Source organism: Ovis canadensis, chromosome 3, assembly GCF_042477335.2.
Source record: "Ovis canadensis isolate MfBH-ARS-UI-01 breed Bighorn chromosome 3, ARS-UI_OviCan_v2, whole genome shotgun sequence".
Lineage (NCBI taxonomy): Eukaryota > Metazoa > Chordata > Mammalia > Artiodactyla > Bovidae > Ovis > Ovis canadensis.
The window spans coordinates 228,514,110-228,537,748 of NC_091247.1; the positions used below are offsets into that span (position 1 = coordinate 228,514,110).

Here is a 23,639-nt window from a genome sequence, read left to right on the forward strand (position 1 = left end):
GCTTACAGAGCACGGCTTTGTTTACACAACTTGCTGCCAGTTTACCCTAACCAAGTGTCATTTAGATTAGGTATTTTTAAAATCCTGAAAAGATAAGAAAGATACAGAACCAGCAGTAAAAACAGACTTTTAGGAAAGAAAGAAAAGGCTTGACTGACAGATGGTGGGAGGGAAGGCAGGTGGGGGGCTCCCTGACCTGAAGAACCTGTGCTCCCGGGCACATCAGACAGCTGCTCAGGGCAGGCTCCTCATCGCAGTCCACCGCTCCCGCCCGAGGCTCTGACCCCTGTGCCGGCCCTGGGTCCCGCCTGCACCTGGAACACACCAGTCCAGCACGCCACAGTGCCCTGCGACGCGGCTCCACCACAGGACGCCCCACAGGGGCTCAGGGGCAGCTCCCCACCCTGCTCCCCCGAGGGAGCTCCCACACGACTAAGCGTGGAGCACACGCGGCCCTCAGCCTCCCGGCCTGGACAACGGGCCGCTCACACGGAGCTTCCAGCCTCGGCGCCGCCTCACCTGCACTCCCCTGTCCAGGGCCTAGCTGCTGGCCAAAGGTGGGGATGAAAGGAGGTGGTCAGCACAGTGGTTAAAGCACCTGGACACCAGGGTCTGGGCCTGGCCCTTCCCACCACAACCAGCCTGCCGGCCTCAGTCTCTCTGCTGTGTAATGGGCATTCTCTGAGATCCAAGCGAGATGATGCGGGCTGGGCCCAGGTACGCAAACCGGACAGTGGTGACCGTGCTCTCCTGTGAACACCCCGGACCCCCTGCCCAGCTCTGAGGCCAGCCTCCTCCTGCACTGAAGGCCTGCTGGTCCTCGGGGCCAGGCTCTGACCCCTGACCACAAAGCCACAGCAGAGAGGAGGCAGGGGACCAGCAGGTATGGCCAGGGAGGGGAGCGGTTTGGGGAGGCCCACAAGCCCCCGGCTCCCCAGAGCTGGCACAAGCCTCCAGGGGACCAGGAGCGCTCACACTTTCAGCAGAAACACAGCGACAGGAGAGGGGCCGGACAGCTCATCTCACGTCCCCGCCTAGAAAACGGAGGCACCGCGGCCTCACCCACGAGATTCAGGGAGGAGGCACACCAGCTCACCTGCTCACCTGAGGGTCACCTGTCCCGGCGGCGCCGATGGAAAAGCTTGTGGAAATTCGGCTGGTCCCCACAGCCTCGGCTGCCGACTTGCCGGGCACTGTGGACCCAACATCATGATGTACCCCAGCCAAGGGCTAGAAGGACGCCCCGGCACAGGGTCCCCATCCTCTGTCCCTCCCAAGCGTCTGCACAAGCCCCCAGTTACGAGGGACCCCCTATGTGGCTCCCATCCCTTCACATGAGAGCAAAGGGGAAAACCCAGGGTGGGCTGGCTGAAGGAAAAGTGATTCTACAGTTTGCCTTCAAAGCAGTTGTCAGGATCATGTGTGTGTACGCATGTAAGCGTGCATACATGTGCGTGCGCCGCATACACGTGTGTACACATGTGTACATGTGTCTGTGTGCATGGGTGTGTGCCCGCGTGTGTGTGTGCCACGTGTGCACGTGTGTGCATGTGTATTGCATATACATGTGTACATGTGTATACATGAGTATCTGTGTGTGTGTGTTTACGCCTGGGTGTGCGTGTGTGTACATGTGTACCTGTGTGAGCATGTATACGTGTGTGTGTGTGTGTGTGTGTGTGTACATGTGTGTCTGTGTGTTTAAGAAAAAACCACCACCTCTATTCAGGACACCAGGAGAGTCTGGACAGAATGATGAGGACAATAAAGCCTGGCGTTGGGCTTTTCCCAGCTCCGGAATGTTCACTCCCTAAAAGGTGCCTGATAGCCAGGGAGCCACAAGTCCTTACCTGAAGCAAAGGCAGGAGAATCCAGACTCTGGAGTTTTCCTGCAAAAAAAAGCCCGTTCCTTCCACCGGGGGCCGAGCCTCCAGGTGAGCACAGGAGACTGAGCGTGCGATGTGAGGGGGGTGCTGTTTCCGCAGCAGTGCCCCCCGGCCCCTCCCAGGACCACAGGTCTGCTGGGCACCTGCCGTGCGCCAAGCCTCAGGCCCGCAGGGCAAAGCCGAGGGTGCCCTGGCGTCCTCAGCCGTGTTATTCCCTTGTCCCCACAAGCTGGGGCCCCCACCTGCAGTTCCTCAGGTTACCACGGTGACCCGCCCAAACCAAACACACAGAAGGAAGAGGGTTCCTTACCATCCCCCTCCACCCACCGTTCAGAGAGGGCTCGCAGGAGAGTCTACGTGTTCAGGTTACAGAAGAAGAAAAAACCAGAACTATCTCCCCCAGGGCTGAGAGCTGGAAAGAATCAAGCCGAACCTGGGAACACTTTCCGCACTCTGCCCCACATGATAAAATCGACTTCTGTTCGCAGAACGTAAGGGCTGGGGGAGATGCAGGCCCTGTGGTCCCAGCCACACCACACGTCCGGGCACAGCCTCTGTTGGGTGGGGAGGAGGTGCCCAGCACCCACCCAGCTGGTTCCTTAGCGGGTCTCTGCCCGCCGGTGTCCCCCAGGTGGGCAGGTGCGTGCGTGCATCAGCCCAGCCCAAAGCAGACTTTCCATGGCGTCACCAGGTCGCCAGCACCAGTCACCTTTCCTGACATGACTTCAGCTCCACGCCTCCTTCCCAGGGGCTCGTGTGGCCGTGACTTTTCCCAGGTTTTAAAAAAGCAGTTTCTCTGTCACTCTTGTTGGTGGGTGGGGCTGGATGGAGACCTCGGGTCACCGGGTGGGCAGCATGGAGACGGGGAAGCCGGGTCCACCTGCTCCTGAATCAGGTCCTCAAGCAGACACAGAGGCTCCCATCCCTGCCCCAGTCCTGCAGACCCTGGTGCATGCAGCTCGGCCACAGCAGGCCTGCAACCGCCCCTGACGCTGATCCCCAGCTGGTCCAGTCCACGGCTCCCAAAAGCGGCCCACGCCTGTGACAGGCGGCCCGCACAGGCAGGTGGAGTACCAGGAGGGCGGTACATGTTAGCTCATCGACCCCTCTCCACCTTCGACTCCACCCGCACCCCCACAGCCATCCCGCCTCCCCTCTGAGCCTCCCCAGCGCCCGCTGACCCAGTCGTCCACTCCGCAAGCCCCTCTCCACCCTGGCTCTCAGGGAGACCACCAAGGATCTCCTCTTGGCCAGCCCAAAGTGACCTGGCCTGACACCCCCCTGGACACCAAAAGGCATCGACCACTGCTGACTGCCTTCCAGCGCTCGCTCTGCCTCGGCCCCCCGGGCTGGCACCCTTGATTTCTCTCCTCCTGCAGGTGGTTGTTCCAGCTCCAGTTCTCAGGCAGGTCCAGCCTGCCTGACAGGCCACTCAGGCCAGGCCCCCGCCCTCCCAGGCTGGACCTGACTCCCATCCCCATCACAGCCCAAGCTCCCTGCCAACAGGTCACTGACCACCCATGGCCGTGCTGGTCCAGAGTGTCACCCCCGAGGCCGTGCAGCCCACCTCTGGCTGTGACCGCAGCTGCTCTCCCCGGCCCGAACCCACAGGTCCCACCATCTTGACGACAACGTCTAGGGGGTCCAGCCACACGGGGTCCACAGGGTCTGGCGCCCCTGCACACACCTCCTCACCCAGCTTCCTCTGCATGCTTCCAAAGGCACAGCCCATGAGCCGCTGCCCAGAGTTCAAGTCCCAGTGCCAGCAGCCCAAGCCGGAGGCCCTGCAGGCAGGCCCAGCCTGTGCCAGGGATGCCGTCCGTGGATGAGGCTGCTGCAGGAGCAGGCCTAGGGCTCAGATGGGCAGCATGAGGTCAGGGGCGGCAGGGGGAGGAGGCTAATGGGGGTGTTCCCAGCAGGCGGGGCAAGTTGGCTGATCAACCCCACCTCACTCCCATGTCTGACCGTCTAACCTCCCAAATCCCCTCCATGCACCGTGCTCACCCTAGATCCATGTTCCCAACAGCTGTTCAGGGGAGGGGGAGACTTGCCCCACCCACCCCCAGCCGCCGCCAGGGGGGCGCACCACCCTCACTGTGGTATAGGGGCGTCCCCAGCCCACCCTACCCTTGCGGTCACTTTGCTGTTTACCCACTGTCCCCACCCAACCTCCGGCTCAGGGCCAGGCACACAGTAGGTCCAGCACACAGTAGGTGCTCAATCAACAAACACTCGCTTGTTTCTGAGCCAGTGTAAGTACATTAACAGGACACTACCTCCAGAGCTACTGAGGCCCTGAGACGGTTAACTGCTTCCCCAAGTGCCTAAGTCTTCCAGGGCTGGTTATGTCACCGGAGAATGCAGCTCGACAACTGACGTGGTTAAGCTGGTCTGATCCTTTTCCACACGGCGAGAAGCAGAAAAGAAACATAATGCTTGCCTCCAGACACCGCCTGGTACTATGCCCACCTCGCTATTTCCTTGTTGGCAGTCGCTGTCCCTGCGATATCCTGGATTTAACTCAGCAAACACATTTTAAACCTTTATCAAGCCTAGACGACTTTATCCCATCAGCTCGCCACAAAGTAAGCAGGTAAAGCTTATTCAGTCTCATTGTTTCGTGACTTTTGAGATTTGCGGACACCTCTGAATGATTCATGGCCCGACCACTTTTACCCCACCAATGATGCCCTTACCACCCCAAAGGCCCTCAGGCCCAAAGCACGGGGTCATCTTCCCCCAGTGCTGCGCTCCGTAACGTGTGGCTCACACGTGCCCAGGTGGATATTTAAAACGTCAGTTCACTGAACGACCAGCTCCTAGGAGAACTACCCAAGGGGCTCCACGTGCGACCCCATGGGCTACAGCACGCCAGGCCCAGGCTTCCCTGTCCGCCACTGTCTCCCCGAGTTTGATGGACCCTCCCCCACTGAATGCTAAATCTCATTCAAAAACCGTCCCACGTAAAACTAACACCATGTATCGCCGGATGCGTTCTAAAAATGGCGGAGACCTGAATGTGACGATATTCAGAATTCAGAGAACATCGGGGTTTTGTCCTTGGTGGGCTACACAAAACCATCGATGCTATCGGCTCCCAGACCGCACCAAGACCCCCATCCAGGCACAAGGAGCTGCCCTCCTCCCAAGCGTGTCCATCTTGGGTACCACATACCTCTTCCAATCCCCTGCACCTTCCCAGCGGGCTCCCCTACTGGAGGCACCCGGCCTGTCCTCGAGGGCTCCCACAAAACCTAGTGGATGGCTGGGCTCTCTTGACAGCAGCCCCAGGGCGGTAATAACTGCAGGTTGTAAGCTGCTAGTAACTCCAGCTCTGGGGCGCCAGAAGCTGCAGGGTAAGGCTGTAAAGCTGGAGAAGCCAGTAACACTTCAATGGAAGTAGTAGCTCAGGAGCTTGAAACCACAGCTTTCCCACTGTTTCTTAAAAAAGGAAGAAAGAAAACCTAAGATTCCAACTCTGGTTAACTCAAAGTCTGAGCTCCTTGTTTTGTTCCGTTTCTACACGCAGCTGTGCTGTTGGGAGTTACAGCTTTTATAATTTCTAGTATTTTGTTCTTCGAAGTATTAACTAGTTGTCAAACGGCTGGAGGGCTGTGTAGGATCCCAAGGTGCCTACTTCATTATTACTTCTTTAATCCTTTGGCTGCATCCCAAGGCATGTGGGTTCTTAGTTCCCCAACCAAGGACTGAACCCACGCCCCGTGCGTTGGAAGTGAGCAGTCTTACCCACTGGACAGTAGGAAAGTCTCGCAAGCCTACTGTAAACCAGAGCATTGCAACAATTGGCCACACAGACTAATTCCTCACAACGTCTCTCTCAGGTAAGAGAGTGGAGGGTTTGGGTCTCGGCTGGATGCCTGGCACTTCTGCTCGCTGGCCATGTGACTCCGAGGAAGTGACCTCACACCTCTGAGTCTCAGCCTCTTCATCTGTATAATGGGCACAGCATGACGCCACTAGCCTCCCAGATACTGGATGGATAAGCGACAAGGCAATAAGAAGAGTTCACGGAAGTGCTTGAAGCCCGGCTCCAGGTGACCACCACCATCTGGGAGGGTGGACACGAGGCCTCAGTGCCTGGCAGACTCCAGGCGTGACACACGGGCTTCAGAGCCCAGAGCTGGACCACCGGATGTTCACTACACAGCATGGAGCGCCCGGCTCACCTTCGAGTGCGGTCCTGGCTGTGGGCCCACCAGGTAGACAAGTCAGCCCTCAGTTCCCAACCTCAAAAGAGTGAATCCACCCTAAACCCCTTAACCAGGCATCACGAGCCGGGAGAGCCACACTCCTGATGCTTCGGACACAAACACCCTCGCTCCCAGCAAGCTTCGGTTCCCCAAAAACACCATGTCCCACGTAAGTTCAAAACCCTATGATGTTGCCAAGTCACTTTTATATAGGCTGAATTTTCCACTCTGCTCTACCTAGCAGATACAGCAATACAGGAAAAAAAAAAAAAAAAGAAAATGAAAGTGGAAATTTGTGAGAGAGACTTTTTTAAAAAGTTACTGTCGCTCGGAAAATCCATAACCCTGATTGACAATTCTCCTTAAGGCTCTATTCCATATTCTCTCCACAGCCAGGGACGGTGTCCCACAGGACAAGCAGGGTGGTGGGGCAGAGAGGGGGCAGATAGAAGGACAAGGAAGAGAGAAGGGGAGGTGGGGGGGGGGGACAGCCAAGAGACTCCAGGTGTTCCCTGCTTGTCCCGTGGGAGGGGTGGTCAGCAGCATGGAGGGCACCCTTGCCCACCTGGGTTGGGCTGGCCGAGCCGGGACACCGTCCCTCCAGCCCCAGAGCGGGCAGGCTGGGTTCCCACACTGGCTCCAGCGCCAACCTGGGCAGGCCTCTCAGTAACGCCCAAATTATAAGCCCCTGTCCAGGAGCACAAGCCAAGATCAAACGAGGCTACGTTTTCAAAGCGCTCCCACAGGGGCGAGCACACAGAAGCCCGCCTGTTATTATCTGGAGGAGACAGAAAGGAGAGACGAAGGCAGCTAACTCCCGCCGTCTTACAGGGTGACTCAGGGGCCCATCCGGCAATTTCCAACGGTCCCACCCGGGAACTAATTGGCACATGGGGCGGGCAGTGACCTTTGATCTTTCCCAACGGCAAGAGCTGACTACAGAGCATCACCGAGCGAACCAGACGACTCAGATAACCCCAGAGCCTAGGTTCTAATAGCACAACTCGGGGAGCCAGGCCCTCTGAGAAACACCCAGGAAGCCCCGGGCTTGAACTTGAAGATGCCCAGGCCTGCTCCCAGCGAACTCAGTGAGAGCAGCTGTGTGGCCTGCCTCCTGTGAGCGGTATCCAACCATCCAACCCAAGGCCACAGATCCCCATAGAGACGCCCGGGCCCTGCCTGAAGGTGCCCCGGCTTGCCAGGCTGCTCCTGGCAGCCCCTTGCCGCTCCCCAGGGGGAGGAGGGTGCTTGCGGGGCCCCGAGGCCACTCACCGGAAACAGACACTTCCATGAGCGCCTCCAGCGGCCGGTTGTTGTCTAGGTCCCGGCTCAGCTGCAACTCGCCCGTGGCGGGATCCAGCAACAGCAGCTGGAGCTCGTTGCCCTGCAGGAAGGTGTAGTTGAGGCTGTCCGAGAGGTCGGGGTCGTGGGCTGGGATGCGGCCGATCACCCCGCTGGGGAAGCTGTTGGACTTGTTGGTGACGTAGTTGTTGAAAAGGATCTGGAAGTCCGGCAGCACCGGCGGGTTGTCGTTCTGATCCAGGAGGCGGATGTGCACTGTGGCCCGGCTCACCAGGGGCGCCGACGTGGCCTGCACCACCAACACGTACTCCCGCCGCACCTCGAAGTCCAGCTCCATCAGGGCCCGCAGGTCCCCGCTCAGCAGGTCCAGCTGGAAGACCTCGGGCACGTTGCCTTCCACAATCTGGTACATGATCTGGGCGTTGGGGCCTTCGTCGGGGTCGCTGGCTCGAATCCTCGCCACCACGGACCCCACCGGGCTGTTCTCCTCCACAAACAGCTCCAGCTCATCCTTCTCAAACACCGGAGGGTTGTCATTAATGTCCAAGACGGTCACCTGGATTTCCACCGAGGCGCTCAGGGACACCGGGCTGCCCCGGTCCACGGCCAGGGCGCGGAGATTGTACACCGCCACATTCTCCCGGTCCAGCCGGCGCTGGGTGCGGATCACGCCCGACGTGGGCTCGATGTAGAAGTCCCCATCACCATCATCCCCACCCTGGAAGGTGTACAGCAGGCGGCCATTGGGGCCCGAGTCCCGATCGGTGGCAGAGACCTGGAGGACGCTGGTGGACGGGGGCGCGTCCTCGAAGACGGAGCCCTGATAGAAATCCCGCAGAAAGCGTGGCGCGTTGTCGTTGGCATCGAGGATGAGGATCTCCAGGGAGGTGGTGTCGGACTTCTGGGGGATGCCGTTGTCCCGAGCCGTGATGGCCAGCGTGTAGGCGGCCTGGTCCTCATAGTCGAGCTCCGTCATGGTGTAGATGGTGCCAGTGTTGGGGTCGATGCGGAACTGAGGCACCGGATCCTCCAGCACGTAGGTGATGCGTGCGTTCTCGCCGGTGTCCTCGTCGGTGGCGCTGATGGTGGCGATGGAGGTGCCCACGGGCCGGTCCTCGCTGATGCTCACCGTGTAGTGCGAGCTCTGGAAGACGGGCCGGTGGGTGTTGGCGTCGGTGACGTTGATGAAGACCTGCGCGGTGTGCGAGCGCATGCCGTCGGACGCGGTGACGGCCAGCACGTACTGCCGCTCCTGCTTGTAGTCCAGCGGCAGTGCCAGCGTGATGAGGCCGCCGCCACTCTGGCTGCTCAGCGCGAAGCGGTTACGTGTGTTGCCGCCGGTCAGCTGGTAGGTGATCACGCTGTTGGCGTCCCGGTCAAGGGCTCGCAGAGTCAGCACGCTGCTCCCCACCGCTGCGTCCTCATTCAGACGCAGCTCGTACACCGGCTGCGTGAACACGGGGTCGTTGTCGTTGACGTCCAGCACCGTGATGGACACGCTGGCTGAGGAGCTCATGGGCGGCGAGCCGTGGTCCACCGCCTCCACCCCGAAGCTGTAGTGCTCGACCTCCTCGCGGTCCAGCTCCGCGCACACGGTGATCCAGCCCGAGCTGTTGTGGATCTGGAAAGGAAAGTCCGCGGCCGGAGCCGGGGCTGCGGGCCCAGAACCACCACCCCCCACGGAGGCCAAGGCGGTGTCCACCAGGCGGTAGCGCAGGCGTGCGTTCTCCCCCGCATCAGCGTCCACCGCCTGGATGTGCAGGACCGAGTGGCCCAGGGGCACGTTCTCCAGCACGGCTGCCTGAAAGGGGCTGCTCACAAAAATGGGGGCATTGTCATTAACGTCCAGCACCTGCACCGAGACCAGCCCCGAGGAGTTGATGAGCGGCGGCCGGCCCCCATCCTGGGCCTTGATGCGCAGAGTGTACTCTCGGATGGTCTCGAAGTCCAGCGGGTTGATCACGTCCAGGCTGCCGCTGAGCGAGTGTAGGTAGAACTGCCCCTTCAGGTTCCCGCTGACGATGCTGTAGTGGATGGCAGCGTTCTGGCCCTGGTCGCGGTCCGTGGCCTGCACTCGCAGCACCGGCGTGTTGACGGCCACGTCCTCCGGCACCTGGACCACGTAGCGCTTCTCGCTGAACTGGGGGTAGTTGTCGTTCTCGTCCTCCACCACGATGTGCACGGTGGCGGTGGCGCTGAGCGGGCCCGGGTTGCGGCCCTGGTCGTTGGCCTCCACCAGCAGCTGGTAGCTGGCCTCCTCCTCCCGGTCCACCACGGCCCGCGTGCGCACCACGCCCGAGCGCTCGTCGATCTCGAAGATGCCGCGCGCGCCCTCCAGCAGGCGGTAGCGCATGTTGGCGTTGGAGGGCGCGTCGCCGTCGGTGGCGCGGATGGTCAGCACTTCGTAGCCCACCTCGAGGTTCTCGCGCACGCGCTCGCGGTACTCCGACTGCTCGAAGACGGGGCTGTGGTCGTTGGTGTCGCTGACCGTGACGGTGAGGTAGGTGGCGGCGGAGCGCCGCGGCGAGCCGTGGTCCACCGCACTTACCTTGAGTACGTGCGTGTCCTTGGTCTCGCGGTCCAGCGGGCGGGCGGTGCTCACCAAGCCCGTGTCCGCGTCGATGAGGAAGTAGCCATTGGAGCGCTCATCAAACAGCGCCTCCATCTGGTAGCCGAGGCGCCCCGCCTCGCCCTCGTCGGGATCGTGCGCTCGCAGCTCGATGACCGCGGTGCCGGCGGGCTCGTTCTCGGGCACCGACACCTGGTAGCTGGGCAGCTGGAACTGCGGGGTAGTGCTGCCGCCAGCGCCCCGCCGGGCCCGCCGCGCCGCCCCCGCCCCGGCCTGAGGCAGGCCTGGCGGCGGCGGCGACTGCGACAGCAATGGGGAAGGCGTCCCCGAGGCCGCCTCCAGCGCCAGCTCCACCCGGACGGTGCCTGCTGCGCGCCGCAGGGCACAGAGCAGGAGCAGGCGGGCCGAGCCCCCGGGCGGCAGGCAGACAGGGCGGCGTGGGCAGCGGGAACCGGGGCGCGGCGGGCAGCTGCAGGCGGGGAACGTGGTCAAGGCGGCCAGTGCCGAGTGCAGCGTGGCCCCGCCGCCGCCAGGGGCTGGGAAGCACAGCATCGCGCCGGGGCCAGGCACCGCTAGCACAGCCCGCGCGCGCAGCTCGGCGCCGAGAGCCCGTCGGCCCCGGGGCCGGGCGCCGCAACCGGGACCGTGCGCGTGTGCCCGCAGGCGGAGGCTCAGCGCCGCCTGGGCGCTGCGGTCAGCCAGGCGGACCTGCAGTGGCAGCGGACGTCCCCCCAGGCGCGCGCAGCCCGGGAGACCCGCGCCGGGTCCGCGCCGCCGCCCGACCAGCCGGCCGTCGCGGCTCAAGTCCAGCAGTTCCCGCAGCGCCCGGGGCGTGTGCGCCGCATCCAGCGCATAGGTCCAGCCGGGCCCGAGGGCGAAAGCGCGGGCACCGCCGGGCACTCGCAGCTCCCAGGCGGCCGCTCGGAGCCCCAGCGCCGGTAGGGCGGCGGCCGCAGCCAGCAGCAGCAGCGCGGGCAGCGCGGGCGGCGGCGGCGGCGCCATGGCCCGGAGCCCGAGCCGGGCGCCCGAGCACAATCCATGCACCCGGCGCGGCTCCGCATCCACCCGGCGCGGCCGGGGGGCGGCTCCCGCGCTCCCGGTGCCGGGCCCTCGGGGCGGCTCGCGCCCCGCCTCCCCGGGGGCCCTGGAGGGGACACCGGGGGCCGGGCTCCCGGTCTCCCCCGCAGCTTCCACTTCAAGAGCACTTTGCGAAAGTTTGCGAAGTTGGTTTCAAGATGGCTCCTCCGCGCGTCCCGGGAGGGCGTCGCGCATCAACCTGCGGTGGCGGCGGATCTGGGTGGTTCCAGGTGGCTCCTGCGCGGGCCCGACAGGGCGGCGTGGGAAGCGGGGCGGGCCCGCGGCGGGACGAGGGCTGCGCTCCCGGAGCGGGACCGGCAGCACCGCGCGGCCGAGACCCCAGCGGCCGGCTGCTGCCTGGGCGGTGCGCTCGGCCAGCGCCCCCAGAGCCCGCGCTCTCCCCGCCCCTGGCCCGGCCCGGCCCCGCCCCCGGCCCCGCCGCGTATTGTTCGGCCCCTGGGGGAGCCGGCCCGGAGGTGCGCGCCGGGAGGATCGCTATGGAGACGCGGGGGCGCAGCGGCGGCGGGGGCTGCGGGCAGGGCCCACTCTCCAGCGGCCTCCCCACCCGGCCTCCCTTGGGGGCAGGGCCGAAGAAGTCGGGCCGGGAAAGGCGGGCGGAGCGGCGTGGGGCGGGGGGGGGGGGGGGGGGGGGGGGGGGCGGGGGGAGCTGGTGCCGTGGCCACCAGTGCGGTGGTGGCTCCACTCTCCGGGGACTGAGCGCAACCGAAGCCCCCACCCCACCCCGGCAACGCTGATCCGTGGAGACCGCCATCCGGGCTGGACCGACAGGGGAGAGTGAAGGGTGCGGAGGCTCCCGGGAGGGGGCAGCTCTCCAGCAGCGGCTGCTGCCGGGGTAGGGGGTGGGGGGCGGATACAGATTTACAGCCATATGCCCGAGGCTAAAGTGCTTAACCCGGAGAAATTTTCCTGGACTTTGAAACTGTATAGGCGACTAACCCAGAATAGGGTCCTTTGGGTTTAAAAGGGAACTTTGAAAGTAAAAGAAAAGCAGTCCGAGTTGACACTTGGGATAGGAGTTGGAGTCGGCGGAGGCGAGCTCGTCTCCCGCGAGTGCGACTGGCTGGAGCGCACAGTTCGCGGCCGCGCGCTCAGGCCCCGAGGCCCCTAGGCTACGGCCGCAGCTCAGGGGCCCCGAGCGCAGGCCCGGGGGGCAGGGAGCCGTCGCGGGCGGGGGGCACTCAGAACCCTACGACAGCGGCCGGTCTCCGGGCTTACCCCATCTCCTGCGGGGAACAGCCCGGGAAGGGAGTTTTAGGGTTGAGACACACACTGCCGCCTCCTACGGGGTGCAGATGGGGAGGGGGTGCTTTAGAACGAACTGACACCTGCCTCACTTCCTGCGGGGCACAGCCTGCGGGCTCGGGGCTCGGGCTGTGAGACACCCTCCCCCTCCCGCGGGGCTTTAGGGCTGTGGCCCCTCCTGATGGGAGATGCACTTGTCCGCGAAGCTTTGGGTCCCAGAACCCACTCTAGCTCCTCGCCTTCCAGCGGTCCGGGGGATCCGGAAGGAGTCCCCCCCCTTGTAACCCCCCCACCCCTCCAGACAGCCGTAGGGGTGAGAGTCGTCACCCACTTGTCCTGTCTCTAGAATGGAGTTTTGGGACCAGGGCGGCATTTCCGAGCTGAGCGCCGATAGCTGTGGAGCTGGGGCACAAAAAATAAATAAACAACCGATATGGCTGAAAGTTACTGAATACAGTGTGCTTGGACTGAAGCCAAATACTTCAGTACTGAAGCATTCTCTTCCCCCCAGCAACGATATGAAGACATTATTATGACCTAAAACGTAGATGGGTTTTGGAACCTTTTACTCTGGGAGTTTCCGCTGTTAAGCCTGGTCGGGAAATGGAGCCGCTGCTGCTCCTCCAGTCCATCCCTTAAATGTGAGGTCCAGGACCTCCCCGGACTGCCCTTCCTCTTCCTGGGGAGGGTCAGAGGGCAGGAGTTCTAAGATCGGGATGGCAGGGACGACCCTTCCCATCCCAGACTCCTGGGACGCTCCCAGCCGGGGTGAAGGGGAGAAGGGAAACGGGGACCCCTGCTGGAGAAGCCCTGGAGTGCTTATTTCGCAATAGGACTTTGAATAGGGAGGGTTGGGTTTAAATAAACAAAAGGTTCTGTTGCACCGCTCTTGCTGGTTTTTGAAAATTCAGATGCAGTGAATGGGTTTAGGTGTGGACATGCTTTCCTGGAATGAGACACCTGCCAGCTGCAAGGGAACCGCAGGGACAGCCCAGCACCACTTCCTGATTCCAGGGGCCCTGGAGGGGGACGCAGGGACAGACCTTGCTAACTGCATGTCCAGCAAAGGGCTGAGATACGAGTAATACTTCCACTCCCATAGAGGTCAGAAGCGGGCCCGCTCCGCCACACTGTTTGGAATGAATGCAAACAGGGAAAAGATTTAAAATAATCAAGGACGTGATGTGAGCGTGGTCAGGAGGAGAGCTGGGGAGCAGGGGATGACGGCTTCTACACCTGAGGGTCAGCGGGGTGTTGGCTTTATGATCTTACAGGGAGCTCTTTTTGGGGGGAGGGGTGTGTACTCACTCCTGCCGACTGTTTGCGACCCCGGTTTTCCCAGGTGGTGCTAGTTGTAAGGAAGCCACCTGCCAGTACAGGTAGACATAAGAGGTGTGGGTTCCCTCCCTGGGTTGGGAAGATCCCTGGGAGGAGGGCACGGCAGCCCACGCCAGTATTCTCACCTGGAGAATCCCAGGGACAGAGGAGCGTGGCGGGCTACAGTCCTCAGGGTCGCACAGAGCTGGACGCGGCTCAGGCAACACAGCACGCAGCCAGACGCTGACAGTAGCCCGCCAGGCTCCTCTGTCCCCGGCATTCTCCGGGCAAGAATCCTGGAGTGGATTGCCATTTCCTTCTCCAGGGTATCTTCCCGGCCCAGGGATCGAACCTGAGTCTCCGAATGTCCTGCATTTCCGGAGGATTCTTTACCCCACTGCCTCCTGAACGCTACATATCTGCTTTATGCGCTTTTCTATATCCTGCGTGCTGCAGTCCAAAATTCTGAAGAGTGGGGTGGGAGGATGGAATTAAGAACAGGCTGTGGCTTGTGATGTGACTTCCGGGCGATCCAGTTGCTTCGGCGAGACAGATTCAGGAATCTGAAATGCTTGCGGGGGGTGGGGGTGTGGAGCTCCAGCTCTGTCTCTGCCTGGGAATGTGGGCCTCGCCAGGCCCTAACTCCTCATCTAACTGGAGATAACGGGGGTCTAGATTCCTGACGTTGCTGGGGGATTAATGAGATCTGCAGGAGGAGGCTGGCCCGGATCTGGCTCGGGTGCAAACCCAATGTGGTCACCTTTGCTGTTGCTGAATCTCCACCAAGGAGCATGCGACCACGGGGCCTCATGGCTGCCTCTCGGGGTGTGACGGAAATGGCGAAGCAGACAGTGTGTGCTGGAGAAGTAGGGGCCGCAGCTTCCATCCGACTTCCTGGGCGGGGTGGCGGGGGGGGGGGTGGCTGGGGGGGTGGCGGGGGGGTGGCGGGGGGGGGTGAGGGGGTGGGGAGTCTGCGCTTGGTCCCGATCCAGTCTACCCTGACTGTTTGTGGAGAGTGAAACTGGGCCCAGGACAGGCAGGCCTGCGCCCGGGGCTACGGGAAGGGGTGCGATATTGCTGTAGCCTGTCCAGCACCACCTGGGGAGCTGTGTCCGGTTCACAGGCCCTCTCCCTCAGGCGTGGCTGGAGGCAGCAGCCTCTCCTCCGTCCCCTGAGAGCTGCTGCAAGGAGAGACCCCCGCCTAAGGCTGCTTGTGCGCCTGGCTGGCTGCCTCCCCTGCCCTCCCCTGCCCTCCCCTCCCCGCCCCTCCCCGCCCCTCCCCAGGCTCAGGAATCGTAACTGGGGTTTATATTTTGCGTGCTCCCTGAGGTGTTTCACGTGAACTGAATGCTTTTAAAAAATAAAAAATAGAACTAAGAAAAAGAAGGCAGAAGCTGTGGGTTTCTAGTGTTGTACATGTTCTAAACAGCAGCCCCAAATGCTTTTTGCCAGGGGCTCGAACCAGAGCCCACATGAATTCTGGAATCTGTTCCTTAACAATAAATTCCTGGGCCAATCTTTAAACAGTGAGGAGCTAAAAGAAACACCCTATTGGTGAAAGCGGAAAAGCAAGTCCAGGCCAGGCCCCACTGTGCCCCTTTTTTTTTTTTAAAGAATTCAGAGGGAAAACCTTTTTGGGAGCAGAGTTTGCCGTGCCCTCTTCTCTCACTGTGCCCCTTACCTTTGGTGGAAATTGTGAAAGTTAAATGATGGAACAAAGCAGGACCTTGACTTAATCAGAGGTTAATAGAAGCAAGGGGGTGGAGGAAGCTTAGACCCTCACAGAGCACACTCTAGGTACTAGTGCTGCCCGGAAAACCCTGCGTGACATTATGACAGAAGAGAAGATGGCTTTCCTGCTTGGAAGTTGCAGAGCCTCTAAATATAAGCGCTGGGGTTTCTTTCGGGCTCCCAGGACCTTGGACTGGGGTGTGTGACCTCCGGGGTCCCTGGGTGAAGGCCCCGCCAGGGAACCCAACTCCTTCAGATGCTCCGGGAGAGACTGGCACCTGACCAACCTGTGCCTGGCCCATCCCCAACAGACCTCAGCCCCGAGAGGATTCTGGAAGGTTCTCAAAGTTGGCATGGACTGCCCAGAAATGCTGTGAGCATGGGGTGATGGGCACAGGTTTCGCTTGCAAGCTGCCATTGCCTCTCTCTGGGGAGCTGAGGATGTGGGGACGCTGGGGAAAATGGGCCTTGCCTCTACCCGAGTCCCCCCTCCCCCGCGCACACGCACGCACTGAGCCAGGTCCACCCAGGCCCACCTCGGGCTGCACTGGCCTCTAGTGGCCAAGCACAGCCTCTGCCCCAGCAAGCTCACAGCCAGCAACAGGCCCGAGCTCTGGGAGGTGAGTGCACGCGTGGGCCCTGCACCCCTGAGTGTGGGTAGCGCCTGCCGGCCCTGAGCAGGCCAGACCACACTCCCTGGGGCTCTGGGGACTCTGCAGGGTGAGAGGGCCAAGCTCTGGGGACCCCTGGCCAACTGAAGTCCATAGCTCACAGCACAGGGCAGGCATTGCTGAAACGCACACTCCAGCTTCTCACCCAGTCCACTCACCAGTTCAGTTCAGTTCAGTCGCTCAGTCGTGTCCGACTCTTTGCAACCCCATAGAATGCCACACGCCAGGCCTCGCTGTCCGTCACCAACTCTGGGAGTTTACCCAAACTCATGTCCATCGAGTCAGTGATGCCATCCAACCATCTCATCCGCTGTCATCCCCTTCTCCTCCTGCCTTCAATCTTTCCCAGCATCAGGGTCTCTTCCAATGAGTCAGTTCTTCGCATCAGGTGACCAAAGTATTGGAGTTTCAGCTTCAGCATCAGTCCTTCCAATGAATATTCAGGACTGATTCCCTTTAGGATAGACTGGTTGGATCTCCTTGTAGTCCAAGGGACTCTCAAGAGTCTTCTCCAACACCACAGTTCAAAGGCATCAATTCTTCGACACTCAGCTTTCTTTATAGTCCAACTCTCACATCCATACCTAACTACTGGAAAAACCATAGCCAGGACTAGACGGACCTTTGTTGGCAAAGTGATGTCTCTGCTTTTTAATATGCTATCTAGGTTGGTCATAACTTTCCTTCCAAGGGGTAAGTGTCTTTTAATTTCATGGCTGCAATCACCACCTGCAGTGATTTTGGAACCCCCCAAAATAAAGTCTGCCACTGTTTCCATTGTTTCCCCATCTATTTCCCATGAAGTGATGGGACCGGATGCCATGATCTTAGTTTTTTGAATGTTGAGTTTTAAGCCAACTTGTTCATTCTCTTCTTTGACTTTCATCAAGAAAGTGACCTGAGCAGGCAGACAGGAAGGCCCAGATCAGTGCCTGAGACCCTGGAGGGAGCCGGCTGCTCTGAAGGAGGTGCCCAAGGACCGAGGAAGCCGCAGATGGCGGGAACAGAGCTGAGCAGGAGACGGCTCAGTGCGTGGCCGCGAGCGGGGCCTGCAGACACCACCTGCAGATCCGGCATCTCCCCAGAGTCCACGCGGCAGGCGTCCCTGTCTGTTCCTATTATCATCATCATCGTCATCATTTCTTCCCCCCACCCCCCACACAGACACCATCACAAAGCCAATTCAGGGGAGCACTGCTCTCTGCTTTGATTATTTTTCCCCTTCCCGTACCTCTCTTCTTCTTTTTTTGAGATATATTTTATCACCCTTTTAAAAGTGTACAACCCAGTGCCTTTCAGTTTATGCACAAAGCTGCGCAACATCACCACTCTCTCACTCCAGAATGCTGTCATCGCCCTGGAAAGAGGCCCGTACCTGCTAGCTGGCTCTCTTCCTCCCCTCGGCCCCGCCCCTGGCAGCCACGACCCGCCCTCTGTCTCTGTGGATCCGCCTGTTTCGGACTCTCGTGCCAGTGGAGTCACGCGGCACGTGGCCTCCTATGTCTGGCTCCATCCCCACAGCATAATGATTTCGAGCACCGCTGGGCTGCAGCAGCACGTGTGGGTGTTTCGTTCATTTTTATGGTTGAGTAATGTTCCATTGTGTGACTAGGCCGTGGTGTGTTTATCCATTCATCCCCTGATGGATGTTTGGGTTTCTTCCACTTTTTTGATTATTTTGAATAACCGCCTTTCGAGTGGAAAAGTGCCAGCAAGGCACTCCTCTCTGCAAATTTGCACTCAAAGTCTTTTTTGAAATTTTTCTCTATTTTTATACTTTGACAAAAATAGGGCCACAACCATGCTCTCGTCAGTGGCTCACAGGGGACTTTCTTCGGGGGCTTTCCTTGGTTCCTGCTGGGTAAAGGGAGTGCCCCAGGCAGGACTGGGGAGAGGCCGGGTAGCTGGTGGCCTCTGTTTTTCTGCCGCCTCCCCAGCACCATCACATTCCTCCTCATCACTGACCAGCAATGTGAGGGGACCCTGCAGCTGCTGCCTTGGGCTTCCCCTTCCCTTCACGTACACATTCATTCGTTCAGTGTCCACTCAATGCCATGATGAACACAGCAGGGACAATCATTGTCATGGGAGGATACAGGCAGTAAAACAAATAAATATTCTTCAGGCCAAGGATGCACAGTAGAACGACGGGGAGAGAGAGGAAGGAGGGCTGTTTGGGGGAGGTGATATGGAAAGGCCGCCTGGCCAGGTGACAAAGGGCCAGAGGCTGAAGGGGTAAGGACCCGGCCTCGGGAACATCTGGGGGAAGCAGAGTCCAGCAGGGACGATAGCAAGTGCAGAGGCCCTGAGGCAGGAGCGTGTGTGCCGGGGTTTGTGGCTGGTGCGGGTGGAGGATGGGGAGTAGCCAGGGTAGTGTGGACCACCGCCAGGGCTCTGCTTTTCCCTGGGGTCTGATGGGAAGGCAGCAGGTAGCTGAGCACAGGAGAGAGCTGATGGAAGCTGTCAGACCAGCACGCTGGCTGATGGAGGTGGGTGGGGAGGACCTAGGTGTCCTGAGTGGGATGCCACAGAGCCTCTCGGTCTCCACTGAAGGGTCGCGGTGCCTCAGCTCCAGCAATCCGGGGGAAGAGTGATGAGAAGCGGGAGCTGCGGGGAGGTGAAGGTGGATAAGGCCCCGAGCCTCCCTCAGGAAGCTCCCACCTCCCTCTTGCAGGGGAGACGGGGACCGGGGACACCCCCTGCTTTGTATATTTCTCTCGCTCAACTTGTAAAACTTTTCCAGGTTGTGGGGGAGAGGGGCACGTGACGGTGGGCAAGGGGAGTCCATTCGCGAAGCTACAGGAGTGACCCAGAGGAGCTGAAGACAGTCCCCAGTCCAGCTATATCTTCTTAAAACACCCTGGGGTCCAAAGCCTGGGAGCCGGCCCTGTCCCTCTGCCTCCTCCTCTGTGCGCCTGCGTCCCCTCACTGGGCCCTCGGAGATGAGCGTGTGACCCTTGGCGGGGGGATGACGCCCGCAGAGGCCCCAGCTCCAGGGAGCAGTGACTGAAAGGCCACCACTATTTTTGCCGTCACCACGGTGGAATGTGTGCTCACCCAAGCCCAGCCCAGCCGTCCGCTCCATGGACGTGTCAGGAACACAACACAGGCCTCCAGACTGGTCAGCCCGGGAACACGGAGGGAGCTGGCCGCGTGGGGTGCTGGGGCAGGACAGAGGGCCCCCCTCACTGTCCTGTAGGACAAGCCTGACCCCAAGCAGGAAGGAAGTGGCCAGCTCTGTGCTTCCCCCAAGCTTCAGGTTTGAAAGGCTACCCCAGATTCCAGCGAGCATGGGGACTTTGGCTATCTGGAGACAGGGGCACGGTTTGGGGGCGTGACTGAAATCCCCCCGGTGGCTTCCAAACAAGAGGTGCCAGCCCTGAGGAGCCCCCAAAGCCAAGCGCCCAGTCTAGAAAGAAAGAAAAGATAAGCTAAAGACGCCCTCTTCATAGAGGCCCCGTCCGTGCAGGGGAGCAGGTAGCCTGAGGTCCTGGAGGTTTCCAGGAGTCATCTGGGGTGTGCGAGTACACAGGGCAGGGGGCACAGACTCTGACGGGAGCTGCAGGTGAGCCCCAGGCCCCCGTCCTGCTGGCAGAGGAGGGCCCTCGCCGGGGCCGGGCGGTGAGTCACGCCTGCTCAGCGAGCGTGCTGAGATCTGCTGCGCCTCAAAGCAACAGCCCCTGCTCGGATCAAAAGGAAGGAAGATGGATGGGAATGCTATAAATAGGCCAGAGCCACTGGGCCGCCCCCGGGACGCAGGGGGTGTGGTGGGCACCTCCCTTCCTGGTGCCCACAGAGCTGAGGAACCCCAGAGCCCGCTCACACCAGTGGCCTGCTGCCACCTGCTGCAGGGGCCTGGGGGTGGGGGGGTGGGGAGGGACTGTTGGCACGGCGTTTGGCTCCTGCAAGTTTCGACTTCTGTCAAAACTGGGTACTTGGTCGTGTTGCATGATTCAAGACACATGCGCTTCTCTGTCCACAAAATTCACTTATTCACAGGGGCAGCCAGAAAAATGGCGGCGGCCAGCTCTTGCCAGCCTCTCACCTCTGTGGAATGGACCGTGGGGGTTGCTGGAGAAGGAGAGTGGGCAGGACAGGGAGCGCGGGGCAGTGACTCAGGAGGCCCAGCGGCGCCCTGGCTGTGGGCTTGGGCAGGTACCTTCTCTCTCAGTCTCTTGACTGGGTCTCAGTTTCCTCCTCTGTGAAATGGGTGCATCCATTTCCTGCGGCCCATGTAATAACACCCCACAGACTTAGTGGCTTAAAACGACACACATTATCCTACAGTCCGGGGGTCAGGGGTGCACAGGGGTCTCCCAAGGCTGTGGTTGGCGTGTCAGCAGCGCTGCATCCTTCCAGAGGCTCCAGCGGGGAGAACCTGCTTCCTGCCTTTCCTACCTTCTGGAGACCACCCGCATTCCTTGGCTCACAGCCCCTCTGTCCGTCCAGTCACCGACGCTGACTCCCATTCCCCGCTCCACCGTGAGGTTTCCCTCCGATCACACTGGAGCCGCCCAGATAATCCAGGATCGTCTCCCATCTCAGCCACTGGGCGTACCTGTCACCGTAACTCCTGTTGCCCTGTGACCCGAGTCTCAGGTTTGGGAGAGTAGGACATGGGCGTCCAGCATGGGGCTGTTCTGCCTGCCGCGTGGGGCTGGTGCTGGGGCTTCTGTGGGGAAGCCTCCGCTCACACCGCCCACGAAAGGATGAGAACCAGGCGGTGCTGGAAGCAGAAGCCAAAGCGTCAGGTCATCAGCAGCCACGCCCACCCACGCGTCCTTGGGAGGACAGGGGCCTCTGATCCGGGGAGGAGGCTGGGAGCCTTCCCAAAGGCCCCCACTGCGACCCCACTGTGACCCCCAAGTCCACTCGTGTAGATTTGCTTCCTGGAGCCGAGTCGGCGGGGAGGGCGCTGCATCGCATCCGGGCGGCTGGGGCTGCCCCCTGCCCAGCCCTGCGCTGGACTCAGGGCCCACTTGACCAGATGTGCTGGCCGGCCCTGCCCGAGACCTGCCAGGCAGAGAGACACTCCCACGCACTGGCCAAACACTGTGAGATGAGACTGAGGGGCAGGGTCACTCCAAAGACAAAGTGTGCTCTCCCTCTTAGAAGGGGGAAGCTGCTACGCGGCTAAGTTGCTTCAGTCGTGTCCGACTCTGTGCGACCCCGTAGACGGCAGCCCACCAGGCTCCCCCGTCCCTGGGATTCTCCAGGCAAGAACACTGGAGTGGGTTGCCATTTCCTTCTCCAATGCATGAAAGTGAAAACTGAAAGCGAAGTCGCTCAGTCGTATCCGACTCTTAGCAACCCCATGGACTGCAGCCTACCAGGCTCCACCGTCCATAGGATTTTCCAGGCAAGAGTACTGGAGTGGGAGGGGGAAAGGTCTGAGAAAAGGGCAGTTGGGTTTTGAAGCATGAATAGGAGTTCACCAGGTAAATGGGAATGTGGAATTCCAGCCAGAGGGAGCAAAAGCATGAAAGAGGCAGAGAGCATCGTGTGTGTTGGAGGAGAGTGGAGAATGTAAGAAATTCGGTGTTACTGAGGGGTGAAGCGTGGGGCGGAGGTGGGAGATGAGGCCCCAGAGATGGGCAGGGATGGGATGAAGGAGTCTGGCCTTTTGCTGCAGGTGAGAGGGATTTTAAGCTGTGAAAGGACACGGCCAGCTGCGCATTTTAGAGCAGCAGTGGGTGCGAGAGAAGCAGGGTCACTTGATGAAGCATGGTGCCCGCTGTGAGGTGGTGCCCAGGGAGCATGGCTGTGGGTGCGGGTCCCACCCTGAAAGGGGGCATCCACACTGACGCACGGGGGCCCAGGCAGGAGCAGGTGCCAGGTGAGCCATCCCCACGCCCCAGCCGAGAGCCTCCTGGGGACAGGGACGAGGCCACCTGCCCCGTGGCAGCCAGGCCCCCGGAGCCCTGCGGTCTTACCTGTCTCCTGGACAGAAATTCCACCATTTGAGAGTCACTCCTTTGACTAGCACCTGTTGGCTCACTGGCGTGCTGTGGAAGGTAACTCGTGGAGAGGCCAGGTTGGTGGGGATGGACAGAGAGCTGGGCGTGGCAGAAGCAGCCTGGGGGCGTCCACGCCTGCCGCCCCCCGGAAGAGGGCGCTCTCGGTTCTGCTTCAGTAAAGGGGGCGACGCGATGTCTAGGTTGGCTTTTGCGCACCTCGCTGAGCGCTTCCGCTGCTCGGCTCCCTGAGCCTGATGGTGCTGTCTGGTGGGGAGCCTCACCCCTTGGAAAGGGCTCAGAGGCCGGGTGGCCCGTCAAGGCTTCGCTGCCCCCTTCACCCCCGGGCGACTCCGGAGCCCACAGGCCCCTCAAGAGCTTTGCACGTGGCCCCCGGGGTGAGATTCTGCCCTGCTCGCCCCCTGTGGGCTCCGCGTGAGCCGGGAGCCTGTGTCTCTGGTCAGGTTTCCCACAGGAAGGTGGGCGAGCTGCCATCTGGGGAACCAGCGCAGCCTGAAGCCCCCACCGCCCCCCACCGCCCGAGAGGAAGAGGAGCGTGTCCTTCGGGAGACGGGGAGCTGGGTATCCCGTGTGAGGACCGGCGGCAGGAACTGGAGGAGCCAGGAAGTGCCCAGGCCCTCAGGCTGCCTCCCTCTCCCGGCTTGGGACGGGTCTCTCCCGGGCCTCCCCCTGCCCCTCGCTGGGGGCGGGGTCTCTCCTGGGCCTCCCCCTGCCCCTCGCTGGGGGTGGGGCATGGCGCTCTCTTCCGTTCCGGGCGCACACGTGCGTGTGTGCGTGTGTTCAGTCGTGTCCGACTCTGTGCGACCCCGTGGGCTGTACCTGCCAGGCTCCTCTGTCCCTGGGGCTCTCCAGGCAAGAACACTGGAGCGGGTTGCTGTGCCCTTCTCCAGGGGATCTTCGCGACCCAGGGACTGAACCCACATCTCTTGAGTCCCCTGCGTTGGCAGGCGGGTTCTTTACCACTAGTACCCCCTTGGGAAGCCGAAATATATGTGGAAGAAAGTGAAAGTGAAGTCTCTCAGCTGTATCCGACTCTGCAACCCTATGGACTGTAACCCACCAGGCTCCTCCGTCCATGGGACTCTCCAGGCAAGAATACTGGAATGGGCTGCCATTTCCTTCTCCAGGGGATCTTCCCAATCCAGAGATTGAACCCGGGTCTCCTGCACTGCAGACAGACACTTTACCGTCTGAGCCACCGGGGAAGCCAGATACATGTACACACACACAAATACACACTCAACCATATACAAATACCTCGGCGCAAATAACAGCACAAACACACAAAGACAGACAGACACACACATACGCACACACAGAAGCACACACTCCGCCAGCCACCACGACTGCTGACTTCAGCTCCTGCAATAGCCTAAGGACGGAGATAAGAAGTACACTAACCAGTCACCAGACTAACCAGTCACTTATCTGGCCAAGACATCACAAAGTGCCCAGTCCGAGAAGGCTGGCCTGCCTCCGGAAGCCGAGCTGCAGTGGGGTGTAGCCGGGGGCACCCATGAGCACGTCTGGGATGCACAGGGTGCAGCTGGGCCAGACATAGGCGGGAGCAGGGCTCGGGGTGGAGGTGTGAAGGGGGGCACCCCCGGATCCTCTGGGGATCTGGGGGGGTCTCTGCA

General features: G+C 61.0%; 1 protein-coding gene across 2 annotated transcripts in view; it reads right to left on the reverse strand.

The window, feature by feature from the left end:
• The window catches only part of CELSR1 (cadherin EGF LAG seven-pass G-type receptor 1), a 147,146-nt gene extending 136,176 nt beyond the window's left edge, over positions 1-10,970 (reverse strand). For both annotated transcript variants that reach the window (XM_069586187.1, XM_069586186.1), the window contains exon 1: positions 7,370-10,970. In XM_069586187.1, coding sequence (XP_069442288.1) covers positions 7,370-10,970 — 3,601 coding nt within the window. The remainder of the gene's footprint in view (positions 1-7,369) is intronic.
• Between the last annotated feature and the right edge of the window lie 12,669 nt (positions 10,971-23,639).